This window comes from Solanum tuberosum, unplaced genomic scaffold, assembly GCF_000226075.1.
Source record: "Solanum tuberosum cultivar DM 1-3 516 R44 unplaced genomic scaffold, SolTub_3.0 scf00004, whole genome shotgun sequence".
NCBI lineage: Eukaryota > Viridiplantae > Streptophyta > Magnoliopsida > Solanales > Solanaceae > Solanum > Solanum tuberosum.
Window position 1 is genome coordinate 2,457,562 of NW_006238930.1, and position 17,898 is coordinate 2,475,459.

The window sequence follows — 17,898 nt, forward strand, 5'->3', positions numbered from 1 at the left end:
TTACGTCTGAATATAAAGGAATATCTATAACAAAAGCCTGAGCATTATTCAAGTACTTCTAATAAAATACTTGAAAAAATATATTATATTAGACAATTTAAGACAGTAAACGCTAATGAGACACCGCTAAATTCACTATTTTCCCATTGAATTTCTTAGCGAAAAATATTCTTTCCACGTATATATTTTAATTGAATTGCTGAGAAAAATAATAATAATATTTTTATTTAGAAAAATTTAAAAGTTTTTCCATTTTCAGTGAGAAACTGTTAAATCATTTTTCCAGTAAACTGGTTTAGAGAAAAAATAAATGAAAAATCATGTTTTATAACAAAAAAAATTCATTGATTCGTAGTGGAAAAAAAATATTTTATTTCTAGCACAGTAAAACCTCTATAAATTAATATAGGTGGGACCATGAAATTTTATTATTTTATTGAGATATTATTTAATTGATAAATTAATATTTATTAATTTAAAGAATGGTTTTGAGATTTTAATGAATGTTAATTTTGATTATATCAAAATCATTGTATTTTACTAATTTATGTAGCATATTTATTGATTTCACATAAAAAAAATGTTATACATAAAGTATAACAAAACGTCAAAATCATTGTATCTTACTAATTTATGTATCATATTTATTGAATTGTCACTATCGTGCAAACAAAAGAGCATGGATGACAAATGTGCTTTTTGATGAATATATTCGTTGGTTTGACCACAAAATGCATGGTAGACAAATTTTGCTTATGGTAGATAGTTGTCCATCTCATAATAGAAATATTGAAGGACTAAAAATGTTGAATTGTTTTTCTTGCCACCCAACAGGACATCCAAAATTCAACCTTGTGATACTGGGATAATAAGTTCGTTCAAGATGTATTATCGTAAAAGATTTTATCGTAGGATATTAGAAGGCTTTGAAGTGGGACAAATTGATCCAACAAAGATTAATGTTTTGGATGCTATCAATTTCGCAATTCTTGTTTGGAGAACAAATGTTATGCTAGAGACACTAGAAAATTATTTTCAACACTGTGAAATTCGTTTGGGGGATGCAATCTCAGAGAATTTGAATGAACCCACTTGTGAAAATGTCATTCATGAACTTGAGGTCATGATTAATGATCTCGGTTACCACAACAAAATGGATGTCAATAACCTGTTAGATTATCCGGGTGAAAGTGATACATGTTCAGAGATCCACAGCTTAGAAGAAATTGTGGATACCATCGGAAAAAGTGATGTTGATGATGATACTATATCTTTCGAACCAGTTACGCGTAAGGAAACACTTATCGGATCTAAAATTCTTCACAATTTTACAGTGCAGTTCGAAAAGACAACACCAGAGCTCTTGGATGCAATAAGAAAAGTTAGAGATAAGCTTCAACTAGATTTAAATTTTAAGAAAAAAACAGAACACAATAGAATCATATTTCACTAAATTGTCTTAGATATATTCGTACTTTTAAAGAATTATTAATTTATGATATTAATGGGACCATATATTTATATATGGGTCTTCTGGAAATATATTATTTCATTATCTTATCGAAATTGGTGATTTTTTCCATTTGCCCAAGTCGGGACGGAAGGTAAAGAGATTATTAGTTTATCGAGTATTAGTTTATAGAGGTTTTATTGTAGTGAGATAACGCCACATTTGGTAGCTAGTAAAGAGACAACTTATTCATATTTTAAATTGTTACGACGTTTGATTTGCAATTTAGAAACATGCATACAAATGTACAAGTTAGGAGGAATTGTGCATTTTTTAAATGTGAAGTATAGAAGATGACATAACTAGTACCCACGTAACTAATATCCGTATGATTAAAACTTGCATAGATAATATCTACATAATTCAAACCAACTACCAAATGATTCTTATAAGAGTCCAGACTAACAAGTGTAGGATTTCTCCCGAACTCTTTTCGTCGAAAAATTACATTACATAAGTTCAATTTTTTTTTTTATGTATATAAAATAAGTATTGACTTTCCTTGATTTATTTGTGTGTTTACCTCTTTATCTCTCAACCCCCTTAATAAAAATTATAACTCTGCTAAAGACGATAAAGTGTTAAATAATTCTTCATCAATAATTAAAACTTTCATGTTCAAATTTTATGTATGGGATCACTTATGTTAGAAAAACATTTACGTCCGATATGAAATTCTCCAATGTGAATTAAAATTTAAAAAATGTCAGATTTGATATTTCATTATTGGCGATCAAAATTGCAACTTGTTAGAAGAATGATCGTGTAAAGAAATTATGTATATTATTTTTAAAATCTCTTATAGCAAGAAAAATAAAAAGGAAAAATAGTACTCCCTCTATCCATTTTATATGATTTAATTTTTTTTTAGTCAGTTCCAAAGAATGACATATTGATATATTAAGTAATAATTTAACTTTAAATTATCAATTTTAAAATATGTATTACTTATTCTAGATCATAAATTTTAAAGGTATTTTTAAAAAAAATTCTATATCAAATCAAATTAACTCATATAAAATGAAACAAGAAGTAGCGGTTTTGTACTACTTATAACTTTTGAAGGGGAAGAGGATTTGAGAGTTGTAATTCAAAATTTGAAAATTTTCAAAAGCATTACGCGTTAGATGGCCCCACTTTCTCATATTATGCGCGCTTTTGGACTTTGTACCGTATACCAACCCGTAACTGATTTTATTTTTTTTGTGAGAATCGCAAGCGTCGATTCGCTTCATACCAAATCACCCATATTTGCCTTTTCACTTCACTGCTAACCGCCATGGATGAGCTACAGAAGCATATTTAACATTTTTCATCACTAGATGTGAGATACATTTCGATCCCCTTTGTTATTAATTTTTTTGTAACTATTTGTAATTTGATCGGTATCAGTTTGGATTATCATAGAAAAATGGAGGCTGTGAAGAAAGCATATGCGGGGATAATTTTGAACATGGCAAAGGAGGCGGCAGCTCGTGTTATGGCATCGGAGAAAAAAGCTCTTAAGTTTCAGCAGGATCTGCATTCTACGAAAGAGGAAGCCCTTCGTATGCTGCTTCGTTTGAAATTAATCATTGATGCTAAGGTAGTATCCAACTTGTGAATTTTTATATTAAGCTGACTAATTGTTTGATTGATTGAATTTTGTTTGCTTTGAAGATCGTCATATATTGTATCTTCATTTGTATTGAATTTAACTTTTGTTTTTTATGCAACTATACATTAAATGACTATGTTATGAAAAACCTTACTAATAATTTCAGGAAACTAAATTCAATTACTGTGAAAAATCAACTTAATTTTTTCGCTCATTTGAGATATTCTAACTGCAGAAATTGGAAAAGTGAATTTAAGGTTTGATTTAGCTGTGCGATTGTAGTTAAATGTGGTGTGCTTGACTTGAGCAAAGGCTTTTATCGATAAACATTACAATTGTTTGCTTCTGTTAGGTTAGCTCGATCTATGGGTGAGTAATGGTATATATTTTTCTTTCCATCAGCTATAAGATTGATAGGCTTACTCGATCATATAGCACCCTTAAAAAGATATGACTTTTAGAAATTCTGTTGGAATGTAGTATTATACTGGACAGAACTCATAACAGATTAAGTGATGCATCACAATGCTTGTTACGATTGTATTAGAATTTTAAGTTGCATGGAAACTAGGCTTGATTTTGAAAGAAAATCAGAGGAAGGTCGAAGTAAATGTTATAAAGACTTCATTGTGTCCAAGACAAGACTTTAAAGCTTATTCTTGTTCATATATAATCCATTTTCTATAAGTGTTGAAGTTATACTGTTAAAAGTATCACAAATTAAAAATATGAGGTGCTAATAATGTAGCCGGGCATTGCTTCTTCCCTTCAGAAATTGGAGACTAGATCAGCATGGCAAGAGGTTCCCTTTTGGGATCTAAGTGAACCCCATTTTGGTGAAATAATTGTAGTACATACATTTCTGTCTATTGGTTTTGTATTCTGGGAAGTGATTTTACATGAATGATATGATAGTATATCCTAGCAGGATGTTGATTCCCATATCTCACAGTTTAAAGAAACTGATATGTCTAACCTTTAATGCAGACAACTGAAGCTGAGAGTTTGTCTCAAAATCAACAAAGAAGAATTGATGAATTAGAAGCTCAGCTTAATGAAGCTGAAGGGCTGATAATTGATCTTAGAGCAGAATTGCATGATGTGCATGAACAGTTGAATGAAGCAAAAAATAAGCCTCTCCATCACCTGAGACCACATGCAAAAGAGGATTTGGTTTGTCACAACAGTATCATGGCCAAGTCAAATGTAAATAATTCAGAGTCGTTAAAATTCCCTACCGAATTGGGATCCAAGGTCTGCAAATCAGCAGACATGTCAGACACAGCATTGTGCAATTACTCAAAGGACAACCTTAATGAGCCAGAGATTTATAAAAATGGATGGTGTGCAATAGCGATGAGCTTAGCAGATGAGAGATTGCATTCTGGAGGTGATCCAAGTTTTCCCATTAAAGTTACACAGGTCACTGAACCTAGTGGGCGAGATGGTGAAGCACATATTGCACCATCATCTAAAGCTATGAAAGCAGAGAATTTAGTTGGTGAAGAACAACTTAAGGGCCATGACTCTATGCAGCGGCCCTATACATTCCTAGGAAAAAGGCGAAGAAAAGCTCGATATGGCAAAACCAAAAATAGCTTTTGCAAGGCTCGTTGTAATAAGCTGGTGTTTTCTCAACGACCATTGCCAGCAATTTCTCGCTGTTCTGCAAGATACTTGCACACAGACACTTTGTATGACAGTCCTAATAGGCCTTCCACCAATACTGAGAGAAATAATGTAGTAGGAAGTTCTTTTGTGTCAGGTAAAGAAGGGCCACAAAACAAGGGACTAAACATTGCTGTTGCTCGTAGAAGCATTAGGAAAAGACGCGTCAAATACCTGGACGTTAGTTACCCTCCATCATTGTCACATAGCTCCCTCTCTAATCAGCCAATGAGACCTGGACTGCAATTTCCATCTTTTTCTAATAGCAAGTTCAGTGCAGCTGAATGCACTGTGAAATCCACGAAATTAGGAGGTGAAGGTGGTATTGAAGAGGGTACTAGTTTTCAAGCGGCATCCTTAGGTTTCACTGTAGAAAACATGATATGTAGAAAGTTTGCATGTGCAGATAATGATGCACACAAGGACGACACAGAATTGATAGATGTCTCAGTGATGGTAGAGGAGGGTGATGATCAACCGCTGCTCAACTTCGGCGTGTTACCAGTTGAATCTATCCTTGGAGATACCAAAGCATCTGAAGGAAGTAAGGAATCAAATCTTCAAGGTAACAATATGACGCCTCTCAAGTATACGTTCAGCAGGAAGCGTAAGAAAGATAACTTGTTGAACCCAAATGAGAACTCTTCTCCAGATTGCTCAGTGAAGAAAAAGTCTGTAGAGATAGAAAACATTGATCCAAGATTGCAGGATTCAGAAGCGTTGAAAGATTCGCCTTTAAGAAGTAAACATTTGGTCCAGGTTGCTCATCAGGTTAGTTACATACAACTCAATAATTTATAGATTCCATATTATTTGCTCTATCATGAATGGCGCTTAAAGTTTATACTGTGTTCTGATGTCACAACTAAGATAAGTTGAGACTTCAACATCCCAATCCCAATATCCGGAAATCCTCTTGGAGTAAGTTAACAGAGGCATGTGATTTTGGAAGTAGTAGTGCTTTTCTTGAATTTTACTATCTATTTCCAAATAATTCTCAAATCATATTTACATAATACAAAATAATAGCAGTTACATAAAACTGTTGCATACTTGAGTTTCTCAAAGGAAGTTCTACGTTTGAAATGAAAGAACCAATTAGTTGAAATAGAGTCAGAATCTTCTCAGCTGTTGACAAAAGCATTTTTTGAACTGGTAGTTCAATTCTTACCCATATCTACATGATTGCGTTCATGTATTAAAACATAATCATGTCTGAAATTTATGGCAATCTTGCAGCTTATCTCTCTGTCTGGAAGAAGCTGGTGGCATTAGTTTTGCAGTCCTATAGATGTTGAAGAACGTAAATTTATAAGGCTTTTTGAGGAATGTAATTCCATATTTATTCAATTTTCGGGTACAGCAGCAATGGCTTAATATATAGTTGAAGAGTTGTTCTTTCCTATCTCTGGTGTAATTATCCTGGCAATATGATAGTTGAGCTGTTTTCTAAAAGTGCCATTATCTATTCTTTTCTTCTTTAAAGTGTGTTAATACAGCTAATTGTCTCTAAAGTGACATAATGGTTTCAACTTACTGAAGATGTCTAAGCCAATTCGTCTTTAGTTGTAAGCTGTGTCCGTGACAAACTTCTTTTGGTACAAGCAAAGTGGTGAACCTAATGTTTGCTTGCTTGCTTTCCAGAAACATAATTTTACATAATCATGAGTAGTTTTTCTCGACAGAATTTTCTTCATTTTGGTGTTTTATTTGTGGAAGATGTTATATTCATGATTTACACTGGAGAGGAAGGTCAATTTTGTGACTCATTTTGATGATATCAATCTGTCTACTGCCTTGACCATAACCATTCACCACCAGTTGAAATTTGAACAAATCAGAGAACATCCCCCACCCCAGTTTTTTAAAAAAGATATACTATATTTTATATTTATATTTACCTTGGTATTACTTTTCAAATGAAAACATCCTATGAAATGATTTTTATGCTGATGTATATTACTCATTGAACTCTTTAGTAAATGGTAATTCACTTGCCAGTTTCGAAATCTCTTCATTTTCGGCGCAAAACAGTGAGTTTAAGGCAACAAGTTATTCAAAACATAGTTTGAGACTAATAGAGGAAACAGCCATAGGGGAATGTGTAGTTTTTTTTTCATAAACGTGGTGTTTAGGTTAGCATGTGCACACCTTGATTTATAGATGAGAAGCATTTACCTAACAATTTACCAAGATTTGAACCTTGCTGATTTTCATAATTTTTAATTCTTTTTTGAGTTTCCTACTTCGATACTCGCATTCAAGCCTAACTGGATTCACGCCAAATAGGGCCTCATTCTTGGGGTAACACTTCTAGCTAGAACTTTTCCATATCCTGTGCTCGAACCTGAGACCTTTGGTTGAGGGAAAAGCAACTCCATCTACTGCACAACATCGTATTTTCATGATTTACATTCTTAGGTGTTGGATCGTGTATAGTTATAGTAATTGCTTTTTGTTCAATCCAAATTCCAATGGCGGGACCAACGTGTGATGTTTTGTTTCAAAGTTGGTAAGAAATAGAAGAAAAATTGAAATGAACAAAGTAAGATGGTTGACCTAAAGAAACAAAATATGTTTGGATAGTAATAGTGATGATGTGAACATATCGGACAGCAGTTGGGTCCCAATTGTGTTAAATGGTAAACATCAAAAGGACCTTGGCGTGCCTTTAGACTCCTCATGTCCAGTGACACATTCCATTCATTTCTCTTTTCACCATTGGATTCCCTTCTTATTCATTTTTTGAAAATTGATATACATTATCATTAATTAATTAATTAATACTTGTCATTTTACCTTTGATAGTTCTACTTATCAATTTAAAAACTCACTTATCGAATGTATTGAAATATGAATTACTTGCTGATATGAAAGATTTCACAACAGAGTTGAAAAACAATCTAATGTTAGTTTTCCATTGAATGTCCGATATCTACATTAATTGGGCCCCAAAAATATCCGAATTCGCACATTGCAGAATCCATTATGGAGATGGCACTCTCAATTGAATTTTCTTACGTTCATAGGGACTCAAACCTAAGTCCTCTGATTAAAAATGAATGGATCCCAACCATCACACGAATAGTCTATGTTGGTTCTAAGGTCAGATGAAAGGCGAAATCGGTTAGATGAAAGTAAAATAAGACTGGTTACTGCACGGAATAGGTCTAACATAATAGAGGGGAAGGATTTGAAGTGGTGATTAGTACTATTAGAATGGATCAATAGAATATTTGAAAGCATCAGCTTATAATTAGAATATTTGGACTAATTATATCACATTTTGAGTGTTTAGACAGTATTCAGTAGCATATGACAGACATCTTGTGTTACTATCATTTTTGGTGAAAAACAAGATGTATTCTTTCTAGGCAACTTCCTACAAATGTTGGACCTCAAATTTATACAAGAACGAGGAAATTCAATGTTCGGGTATGATTCCTAAGTACGAAATCGCCTTTGTTAGAAAACACTTTACCCAATGTAGAATTTCCCAATGCAATATCAAAACTTAATTGGATTCAAATATAGATATTAAACAACGAATGAAAAACAAACAAACAAAAAAAGAATCTGCTTTAATTTCTTGTATGCTTTTACTTCTTCATAATTTAATGAAAATTCTGATTAAGAGTTTAAATTGTTGTGGTAACATGTTAATGGTAAAAGCCGGTGCACGCCTGAGATTTTTAAAAAGCCAAACAGTAAGAAACAATGAAGTAGTAATAAGAAAACAAAAAAGAGAGCTGAGTGCAGAGGTTTCTGTGATAGCAGATGAGAATGTTTCCTTGTCCCTCAAAAAAACATCCTCTCTAGTCACATCACTTGATAATTAAACTATGACCCACAAATCCAGTGGCATTTCATGTAAATATACCCAAAATTCAAGTACTCCTATTATTTTACCCATCTCCTCACTCTATAAAAATCCCCCTCTTTGTGACTCACTAATTCAAATAAAATAAAGAGCTTTTAACATTGTTTTTTTTTTTTGTCCAAAATAGAAATGGTGATGGTAGTAAAAATGGAGGAAAGAAAGAAAGAAGATAAATTACAAGCAGTATGGTTTGCAGCAGGAGTGGCTGCTTTAATGGCATGTTTAGAACGTGCAATTTTAGTTTCTTTTGTGGAACAATGGCGACTTATAGCATTTCTTGCTCTTAATCTCTTACTCTTAGCTATTCTTTTTACATCTACAAGTACTACTCCCACAACTCCAATTGTTGAAACCAGCAACAACACTACTACTACTGAATCCAAGATTGAGGTGAGAAATTGTTTGAATTGTATGACTATTTCATCTGAAAACGTTTGGACATGAATTAGATGATATATATTTAGAAAAAAAGTTGATTCTTCTAGTAGGCCTTTGGACGTGAATTCTTGTCTGATTTTTTTTTTTATATAGGCGAAACACATGATTTTTTTATTTATATATGTACATATAATTGTGGTGTTTGAGTCTGTGCAACTCCATTGATTCTATGGGATATCTACATATAGGCGAAACACATGATTTTTTTATTTATATATGTACATATAATTGTGGTGTTTGAGTCTGTGCAACTCCATTGATTCTATGGGATATCTACATATAGGCGAAACACATGATTTTTTTATTTATATATGTACATATAATTGTGGTGTTTGAGTCTGTGCAACTCCATTGATTCTATGTTTTTTTTTTATATAGGCGAAACACATGATTTTTTTATTTATATATGTACATATAATTGTGGTGTTTGAGTCTGTGCAACTCCATTGATTCTATGGGATATCTACATATAGGCGAAACACATGATTTTTTTTATATATGTACAGTACATATAATTGTGGTGTTTGAATCTGTGTAACTCGATTAATTCTATGGGATATCTGAGTAGTAATCATATAATTCTGTCCATCAAAATTATGACATATAAGAAGAAATCACTAAGTTTTTTTTGTCTTAGGTCCAATTTAAACTTGAAATTTCATAGTTCTCACGTCACTTCTATTAGGTCACATTCTTGAGTGCAAATTATTATAATGGATGCATATTCTTATAATTTATTTATTAATTTTATCGTAAACAGGTAAAGGTGAGGAAAGAATGCAAGAAATATGTAGTGCCTTGTGTTGAAGATATATCAGAAGTAGCAATTACAAAGGATGTGAAAGAGGAATATCCAAAAATAACAGACAATAAGGAAAACAAAGAAGAACAATTATTAGATGATTCTATAGATGAAGCTCAGCAAATTTCAATGGAGGAATTGAATGAAAGAGCCGAGGCATTTATAGCAATGTTCAGACAACATTTAATATCTGATGCAAAGGCTTATAGTTATAGCAAAAGCTGTAGAATTCGAACTTCAATTTCACTCAAAGGAGGTGACAAAATTTTTCCCAAACGTAGACCCATTTATTAAATTAGATCAACTATTCTAGTTGAGAGAACAAAAAAATCAAGGTGGTTCTTTTCATTCAAAAGCATTTTTACTTGTGTAATGCTAAAGATTTTAATTTCTGAATAGAAAGACCTATCTTGATCTTTAATTACAAGTTACACTTTTTGTTCTATTTTCTTTAAACTATAGTTTTTGTAGGTTGTTCACGAGAGGCGAAATTCACAATTCAGAGGTAGTAAATTCATTATGAGTGTAATTTTATTATATGTGTGCACAAGGTGAATTCTGAATCTAGAGGCAGTGAATTCGTAATGAGATTAATCTTGTTAGAGTATATGTGTATACTTTAATAAGTTCAATTGAAACATAAAACCTAGCCTAAATTTGTCTCTATATATTTACTGTCACACAATTTTGAAGCACTGTTTATCCTTTAACATAATTCAGTTACAACCTTGAAAACAAAAGCTGACATCTTTGAAACTTTCCTATTCGAATGATCTATTATAGGATAATGTGTCAATTTTGAACTAATAAATTAGTTAAAAAGAGCAATAATTTAAGTTAGACAACTTTAAAATGTCATGATTAGTACTGTCTTTTTACTTTACATGCTTCACCACAGCACACCTTTTTGCTTCAAGTAAGCATGAGGCTAATTAATTCAAGTATAAAGTCTTTGCACCTATCATAGTCCCACATTGTGTGGCCTGCTGTAAAAACAGCACGCGCAATGCTAGTTTCTTGTTTATTCTCTAGACTACTCAATTCATCCAAACATTTTTATTGTTCTTCTCATGAATATTTTTGCATAAAGAACGCACACTCCTATGGTGCGATCCTTTTCCAGACCCTGCTGCTTTATGCACCCGACTGGGATGCCATTTTTTTTACCCTCCTTTGATACCTAGACTTTGTGGTAGAGTCGCTGGCCTTAAAAGAAAATATCTATTACGTTTGGAAAAGAGGGACAATGAAAATTGAACCTTATACAACTTTTTGGAAGGCCTATTGGGCCCAAATTATAGTCTTTCTTATCTATTCTAGGAACAGTAATATTGGGCCTAAAGGTTACTCTTACTGAACCCTCAATTATCAAAGTGTAGCTTAAGCACTATACCACCACAAAGTTGCGACTCTTTTTGTCATTAGTCTATCGACCAAAATGATTTTGCATGTTATAGTTTGAAAGCTACTGCAAGTGGCAATAATAATATTAATAATAATAAAAAAAGGTTAGATTTTTCATGGAATTTAAAAAGGAAAATAGACTTTCGAAATTTATAATTTTTGAATTTGTCATAACATTTGCGTGGTAAGAGTAAAATGTGACTTTTATAGTTATATGCATCCAAATATAAAAATGTTTCATTATTCGTAAAACAAACTACTAAAAAATTAGTATCACATAAATTGAAATACACTAAATAATACTCCCTAGTAATTGTTTTTTGAGTAGATATATAATGAATTAGTCGGGTCCCAACTAGATTTCTGACAGCGAAGCATATATCCTAAATTTTGACTTACCAACATGAACATCTCATCCTAGTTTGCATTAAATCATCAACTAAGGCCTTTTTATTATTATTATTGCCAACTAATTAAATATTGAAAAGTCTATCCTTCTTGTTCCTTAAAGAATAAAATTTTAAAAATTCCCTCGAGGGAATCAAGGGGGATGTGGGTTGACAAACATTTTAAAAGAGAGGTGGAATCAACAAGTACTTTTTAATTTCAAATAGGAAAACTCACATTTCCTTACCACTTCCTGACCTATTCATATAAGTAATCCATTTGCACTTTTTTTATTTTAATAAATTTCAACTTATGTTGCTTGTACGCTAGTATGCTTTGAAAATGGGGACAAAGACAAGCAAGTATAAACTTTAATATTATTTACTCTCCTATTAATATAGCAGGGCGGTTGAAGGATTATTAGACTCCGAATGTCATTGCCTTAGATCCGGCCTCATAAATATTATATTATTATCTATAACATTTAATTTATATACGAATTATTAATAAGAGATTTTAAAGTTAATATTTTTTCAATTTGGTTGAGGTTGTACAAATGAGGGGTAAAGAACTTTAATTTTTTCTATCTCATAATTAAGTATATTTAATTCCCTCTTCAATTTTAATTTTTCCTTGTATTCATTTCTTATTCATGTTTTTGACAATTTTCCTTTCTAAACTATTTCAACTCAAGCTATCTGAATTTCTTTATGTCAATTGTTATACCAATTTTATAAAGTGAACAAGTTTAAGAGAGAACTCTTAGGATCCGTTTGATTGCAAGAATATTTGAGAAAATTTTGAAAAGTGATGTTGAGTCATATAGCTAGAGAAATATATTTGCCACGCATTCCAAGTTTCCAAGTACTAGAAAAAACTAGTATTTGAGAATTTTTTAAAATTCAAAAATTACCCCAATTTTTTATATTTTATAAAAAATACCTATTGTTTATTAATTCCAACTAATATTTGTTACTACTTTCTACCTCCTTCGAAAAAGTTTGATTTCTAATTTGAGTGACAAGATTGAGAAAAAAAGAACAATTTGTGTTTAATGAGTTATAGTTATAACCGAATCAGTGACAAATTTGAGTATACGATTAATGTATTGTCTTACTTATGTTGTTATTTTGTATTGTTGATTGTTACAAATTTATGGGTATTTTAATAGTTTTTAAAACTTATGAGTAAATCATATTTTTTGAAATAGTCAAATATTCTTGGAAAAATTTGAAGCCAAACACATGGTGTAATTTCACCAAAAACTTGACCTAAATATTATTTACCAAGAATAATTAAAAATTTGGGACGAAACGCTAGCTTAATATAATTTCTAACTTTTAAGTCATCAATTTTATTCCACACGGTAAGAAGTATTCTGACGGTGAATGAAGAACCACTCGAGAGGTGTCCGCAAAAGCCGGTGTCAGTCCAATCAAAGCTATAATTAATTCTGGTAGAATGTCACAACCTAGGAAAGGTACAGATATTTATGTGTCGGAATCGACCTCATCCTCTTTAAATGTAAATCATACATTTTATTTAAGCAATTTAGGTCTTCTAATTCTCAATGGACCACTTTATTGTTCACGTCTCTGAGCCTAAGGTCATCTTAATATTCCACACACCATGTAGTAGTACTTAAACAAGTACTAAAAATCCTTGTTGCTGCACGGAACACTAACAAATGCCTTCAAATTTTCAACCATGGTTAGGTGGGCGGCTATTTAAGTTTTGAAAAAAAAAACCGAAGAATTTTTCTACACTCCATTGAGGCTGATAATTCTAACGGACTTGGAAAATAAATTGTTTACCTCAATCTGTTTAGGATCTAATTACTGTCACGCTTTCTCTTCATGGGCTGGGGATAATCTAAAATAGAGGATTGGTAACCAAGTAACATTTTATTATAAGAGGTGTAAACTTAGTATAGTATAAGTAAAAAAACATTAAATTATAAATTGTCCAAGAATATGTATAATCAGGTAGCTTAATATGTTGCAAGTCTACATTTATTCACTTGAATGCTGGAGCGATGTCTAACTCGAGGAAAATGGGTATTGGGCTAAGCCATAGCAAAGACGTACTCTTAATTATTAGTGTGATATTACTTGCTTCAACAAAGTCTACTCATATTTCCCCATATAATATTACACAATTAAGAAGTTTGCTTCTTCTTTTTTACCCTTTCCAAGTGCTCCTACATTTTTTTGCTTATTTATTTTAAATGTGAGACTTTGTTCGTGCCTGAAAGCAATTACTGCGACATTCAAACTCTTAAAAAATACTGATATATATATATATGTGTGTGTGTGTGTGTGTGTCAGATCCTCCAAAGCAGTGCATTTTTGGAACATCCGTTACAAATACGACAATATATTTGAAAAGTCCAAGCAACGTAAGTTCTACTTGGTAGCTGATTAAGACGTGATGAATGTTGAGGCTTGGTCTATGAAAAGTCAGCGATCACACAATGATGTATATGTGTACGGCTGTAAAGATGGCTTAGGTGGCGTGCTTGGGAATGAGTAATTAACTAATGCACGACTTAGACAGTTTGCTGAATTGATCTGGCCATGTGGTATGATAACTTCTAGTCATGGATAAAGAGTTACACACAAGATTTATATGAACTGTGCTCGTAAACAACCCCACAATCATAAAACTGATGGAAACTTGTGCGGCCAATAATTCATTGCTGGTTTAACAACTCAGTGAAAATAAATTAAGACCATTAAGGAAGCTTCTCAACTGTGCAATTCAACAACCTTTGACTTTTTCTTCTCTCTCTCTCTTTAAATCTTGGTATTATCGCATAAATTATGGGTTTGTCTCATTCGTCCATTCCACAACATTTTCTATCAAGGCGACCAATACAATAATAGCTTTACCCAGAAAAAGGCAGACATGTGGATATTCTTCAGCCATCCAACTTGACAAGAAAATATGTTGTCATCTCTTTGAGGAAACTGATAATCTTTGGAATGGACTTTATTTCAAATCATGGGTAACAAGGAAAGAAAATCAAGACGGAAAGTGTTTCGGTTGTGGTTTAGCAAGAGAAGAAGCAGAGCTGATGCATCCCATTTAAGCGAAATTTCAGGTTTATTTCGTTTCTTGGTAATCTGGCTTGCGTCGCGCCTCCAGTTTATTCGTTTATTTCATTTTTCTGTAATCAAATTTCTTTCTTATATTTTTTTGGTGTTCCTTTTTGATTGCTTTCCACAGATGACGACGGACAAGATGATGAGTGCATGAATGGTCTTTCTGTTAGGTCACTGGACAGAGGACCATGCATTCTAAACAATGAATTGAGGTGAGCATCAGTTGGAATATCATGTTATGGACCTCTAAAGCTTAACAGGATAATACTTATTTTGACGATCTTTTTGCTGTAGAATCTTTGTGGGTACGTGGAATGTTGCAGGAAGATCTCCTGTGGGAAGTCTAGCTGTAGATTTGGATGAGTGGCTGAATCTGAAAGAAGCAGCAGATATATATGTTCTTGGGTATGTATAAAATTCAAATAACCTTCTTTTTTCATCATTGAGGACTTGGTCATTTAAGAAGAAACTTTTCCACTAGCAGCTTCCAGGAAATAGTCCCTCTAAAGCCTAAAACTGTAATTGGAGCAGAAGATCCAACAGAAGCTACTAACTGGAATGTGCTCATCGGTAAAACTCTAAATAGCAAGTATGGTGGTGCCTGGTTAACACCCATGGTCAATCCAATCACCAATGATGATTATCGATATTATCAAGCCGCTGAATCAGATACAAGACTGAGGAGTGACTACGAAATAGTTTCAGCAAGAGGTCAGTCTAGAACTGAATATAAGATCTCAGATTGTGTTGGTAGTTATAAATTGATGGCGAGCAAGAAGATGGTTGGTGTCTTCATTAGTGTCTGGATGAGAAGGACATTGCTAAAGAAATATTGTGTCTCGGAAGTGAAGGTCTCTTCAGTAGCTTGTGGCATTATGGGCTATTTGGGAAACAAAGGATCAGTCTCTGTGAGCATGTCCATAGGAGGAACTAGTTTTTGCTTTGTGGCAGCTCACTTAGCCTCAGGAGAAAAGAAAGGTGATGAAGGGAAAAGGAACCGTCAAGTCACAGAAATTTTTAGGAGAACATCTTTCCCCCGGCCGTCAGAAGACTGCCATAAAAATCATCCTCTCACCATCTTAGGACACGAGTAAGTCATATTTCTCATACCTAACTAATTACGCCTTTTTAACATATATTCAACATATTTTGTTTCAAAATTAGGGATAAGTCAGATGTATAAAAACACTGGCATAGGAATTTCCTTTGGAATCAAAAACTACAACAATAATAATGACAATTATAATAAAGACTTGGACAGTAATTGGATTCATAGAAAAGATATCGAACTGAGAAGCTAAGAAGATTTCTTATAATTATTAGAACTCCATTGAATAACAAAATGATGAGATTTTTCCACCTAAACTGACAAGATGTATTTTCTTGTAGAACAGCCAGATATTTTGGTTTGGAGATCTCAACTACAGACTGTACTTGGAAGACAATTTAGCGAGGGAATTAATAAAGAAGAAAAATTGGAGTGCGCTGCAAGAGTTTGACCAGTTGGGGAAGGAACTAGAAGACGGTGGAGTGTTTCAGGGTTGGCAAGAGGGAGATATAGAATTTGCACCCACATACAAATATTCTTCTTCCAATTGCAATCGATATTCTGGTGGACTTCCAAGCAGAGCGGGGGAGAAGCAAAGAACTCCAGCATGGTACAGTCATCACTTTACATTTTTATCTAGAACTCTCATCAGTTATTCACCAGTGAATGACTCATCACCCCCACCTCCCATAAAAAACACACACATCACTCCATCCACCAGATAATTGAAAACATCAGGAGTCAGGTCTAGTCCTTTTTCCAAAACTGATGATTAAAATTAAAAAAAAGAAAAAAGACTATTTAGGAATCTGACCAAGTACTGGTCATTGCTAGCCACTATGTGGCTCATACTTGCTATCATGACACTTGGAATGTTAATGACAGGTGTGATAGAATCCTATGGCATGGTAAGGGCGTGAAACAGCTTTCCTATTTCCGCAGTGAAAGCAAGTTCTCAGACCATCGGCCTGTCTCCGCTTTATTCTCTGTACTAGTTGAAGATCAAAAGTGTGCCCATTCAAGTTTGGTTCCATTTCCTCCTTTCAGTCCCCTCCACAATTCCTAGTAAAGATGTAAGAATCCAACTCATTGTTCACTGTAGTTTCTTTGATCTCTAGCTCATTATGGATGATTTTGTGAACATCAATTTACAAGAGCTAATTTTATGTGGCAGGTATAAGGCAAGAGTAATAGAGACGCTAGATATCCACTTTTATCATTGATTGTGAGGGATATAGAAGGATCAACAACATATGTGCAAAAGGGAAAATTGGAAAGATGACTTCTTATTCAGCTGAACAAACAATTCATCTTTTTACAACTCAATCAGTTCAAATCCTTCAGAAAAGCATTCTGGTGGATTCACTTTCAAGCCTCCCATAACATCCAGTAATGGTAGGTTGAGCATGGGTGGTGATGACGATTTTATTAGGATTTAGAAGCAAGTACATATAACTTTCTTCTTTAGAAATACCATAGACAGCTGAAAGAACAGAAATACAACTATCCTTTATGTCTGGTTTTACAGCTTCCATTACATTTGTTCTTTAGGATGTATAGGGGAGAGTGAGTAGAAAAACTAGGAGTGTCAATTATGCAAACTAGCCCTATTTGTAGACACATAAAACCAGTGGAAGACATGAGAGCAGAAGTGTAAGCACCTCAGGGTCTTACTTTTGACTATCATCAGTTATAAATGTCAGGGACTACTTACAAGAAGCTAATTCTCATCGCCTGCTTGAAGAATTTGACTTAATGCAGCTGTATTGTCCTTATGACATCTGGGACATACCGACCTCTTCTGTAGCTCATCACCAAGGGAAGCACATTTGTTTTCCAATTCAGAAGTCTGCTTACTTCCAGTCAAGGACACAATAATTGTTGACAAATCTAAAGCAAGGGTGCTAATTTCATATGTATTTTTTTGAAGTGTGAAAGAGTTTCTCGGTAATACAGTAAGACACAATGAGACTATTGTCTAAATGTGGAATAGTTCATGAAATTTTGAAATCCCCTGTCGACTCATTCTTCTTCTACCAATGAGCTGAACATAATAAATA

General features: G+C 33.2%; 3 protein-coding genes across 4 annotated transcripts; all 3 read left to right on the top strand.

The window, feature by feature from the left end:
• The first annotated feature begins 2,708 nt into the window (after positions 1-2,708).
• On the top strand, positions 2,709-6,253 carry LOC102600189 (uncharacterized). Its single transcript, XM_006338436.2, has 4 exons — positions 2,709-2,834; positions 2,918-3,095; positions 4,095-5,546; positions 6,015-6,253. Exons 2-4 carry the CDS (start codon positions 2,922-2,924, stop codon positions 6,048-6,050), a joined length of 1,662 nt encoding a protein of 553 aa, XP_006338498.1. The 5' UTR covers positions 2,709-2,834; positions 2,918-2,921; the 3' UTR covers positions 6,051-6,253.
• Positions 6,254-8,754: 2,501 nt separating this feature from the next.
• LOC102578145 (uncharacterized) lies at positions 8,755-10,316 on the top strand. Its single transcript, XM_006338724.2, has 2 exons — positions 8,755-9,045; positions 9,854-10,316. The coding sequence occupies exons 1-2, from the start codon at positions 8,785-8,787 to the stop codon at positions 10,187-10,189; spliced, it is 597 nt and encodes a 198-aa protein (XP_006338786.2). The 5' UTR covers positions 8,755-8,784; the 3' UTR covers positions 10,190-10,316.
• A 4,116-nt stretch (positions 10,317-14,432) lies between these two features.
• On the top strand, positions 14,433-17,840 carry LOC102600523 (type IV inositol polyphosphate 5-phosphatase 7-like). Of its 2 annotated transcripts, none has more exons than XM_006338437.2 (7): positions 14,433-14,789; positions 14,915-15,002; positions 15,085-15,195; positions 15,275-15,880; positions 16,185-16,448; positions 16,724-16,911; positions 17,013-17,840. In XM_006338437.2, exons 1-6 carry the CDS (start codon positions 14,690-14,692, stop codon positions 16,902-16,904), a joined length of 1,350 nt encoding a protein of 449 aa, XP_006338499.1. In that variant the 5' UTR covers positions 14,433-14,689; the 3' UTR covers positions 16,905-16,911; positions 17,013-17,840. The 2 variants fall into 2 exon arrangements, with proteins under 2 accessions (XP_006338499.1, XP_015162609.1); XM_015307123.1 differs by having other exon boundaries at positions 14,719-14,806.
• The last annotated feature ends 58 nt before the right edge of the window (positions 17,841-17,898 follow it).

Coding starts and splice junctions, on each gene's coding strand:
- LOC102600189 (XM_006338436.2), top strand. CDS start 2,922: ATGGAGGCTGTGAAGAAAGCATATGCGGGGATAATTTTGAACATGGCA. Junction 3,096..4,094: donor AATTAATCATTGATGCTAAG/GTAGTATCCAAC, acceptor CCTTTAATGCAG/ACAACTGAAGCTGAGAGTTT. Junction 5,547..6,014: donor TGGTCCAGGTTGCTCATCAG/GTTAGTTACATA, acceptor GCAATCTTGCAG/CTTATCTCTCTGTCTGGAAG.
- LOC102578145 (XM_006338724.2), top strand. CDS start 8,785: ATGGTGATGGTAGTAAAAATGGAGGAAAGAAAGAAAGAAGATAAATTA. Junction 9,046..9,853: donor CTACTGAATCCAAGATTGAG/GTGAGAAATTGT, acceptor TATCGTAAACAG/GTAAAGGTGAGGAAAGAATG.
- LOC102600523 (XM_006338437.2), top strand. CDS start 14,690: ATGGGTAACAAGGAAAGAAAATCAAGACGGAAAGTGTTTCGGTTGTGG. Junction 14,790..14,914: donor CCATTTAAGCGAAATTTCAG/GTTTATTTCGTT, acceptor TGCTTTCCACAG/ATGACGACGGACAAGATGAT. Junction 15,003..15,084: donor ATTCTAAACAATGAATTGAG/GTGAGCATCAGT, acceptor TTTTTGCTGTAG/AATCTTTGTGGGTACGTGGA.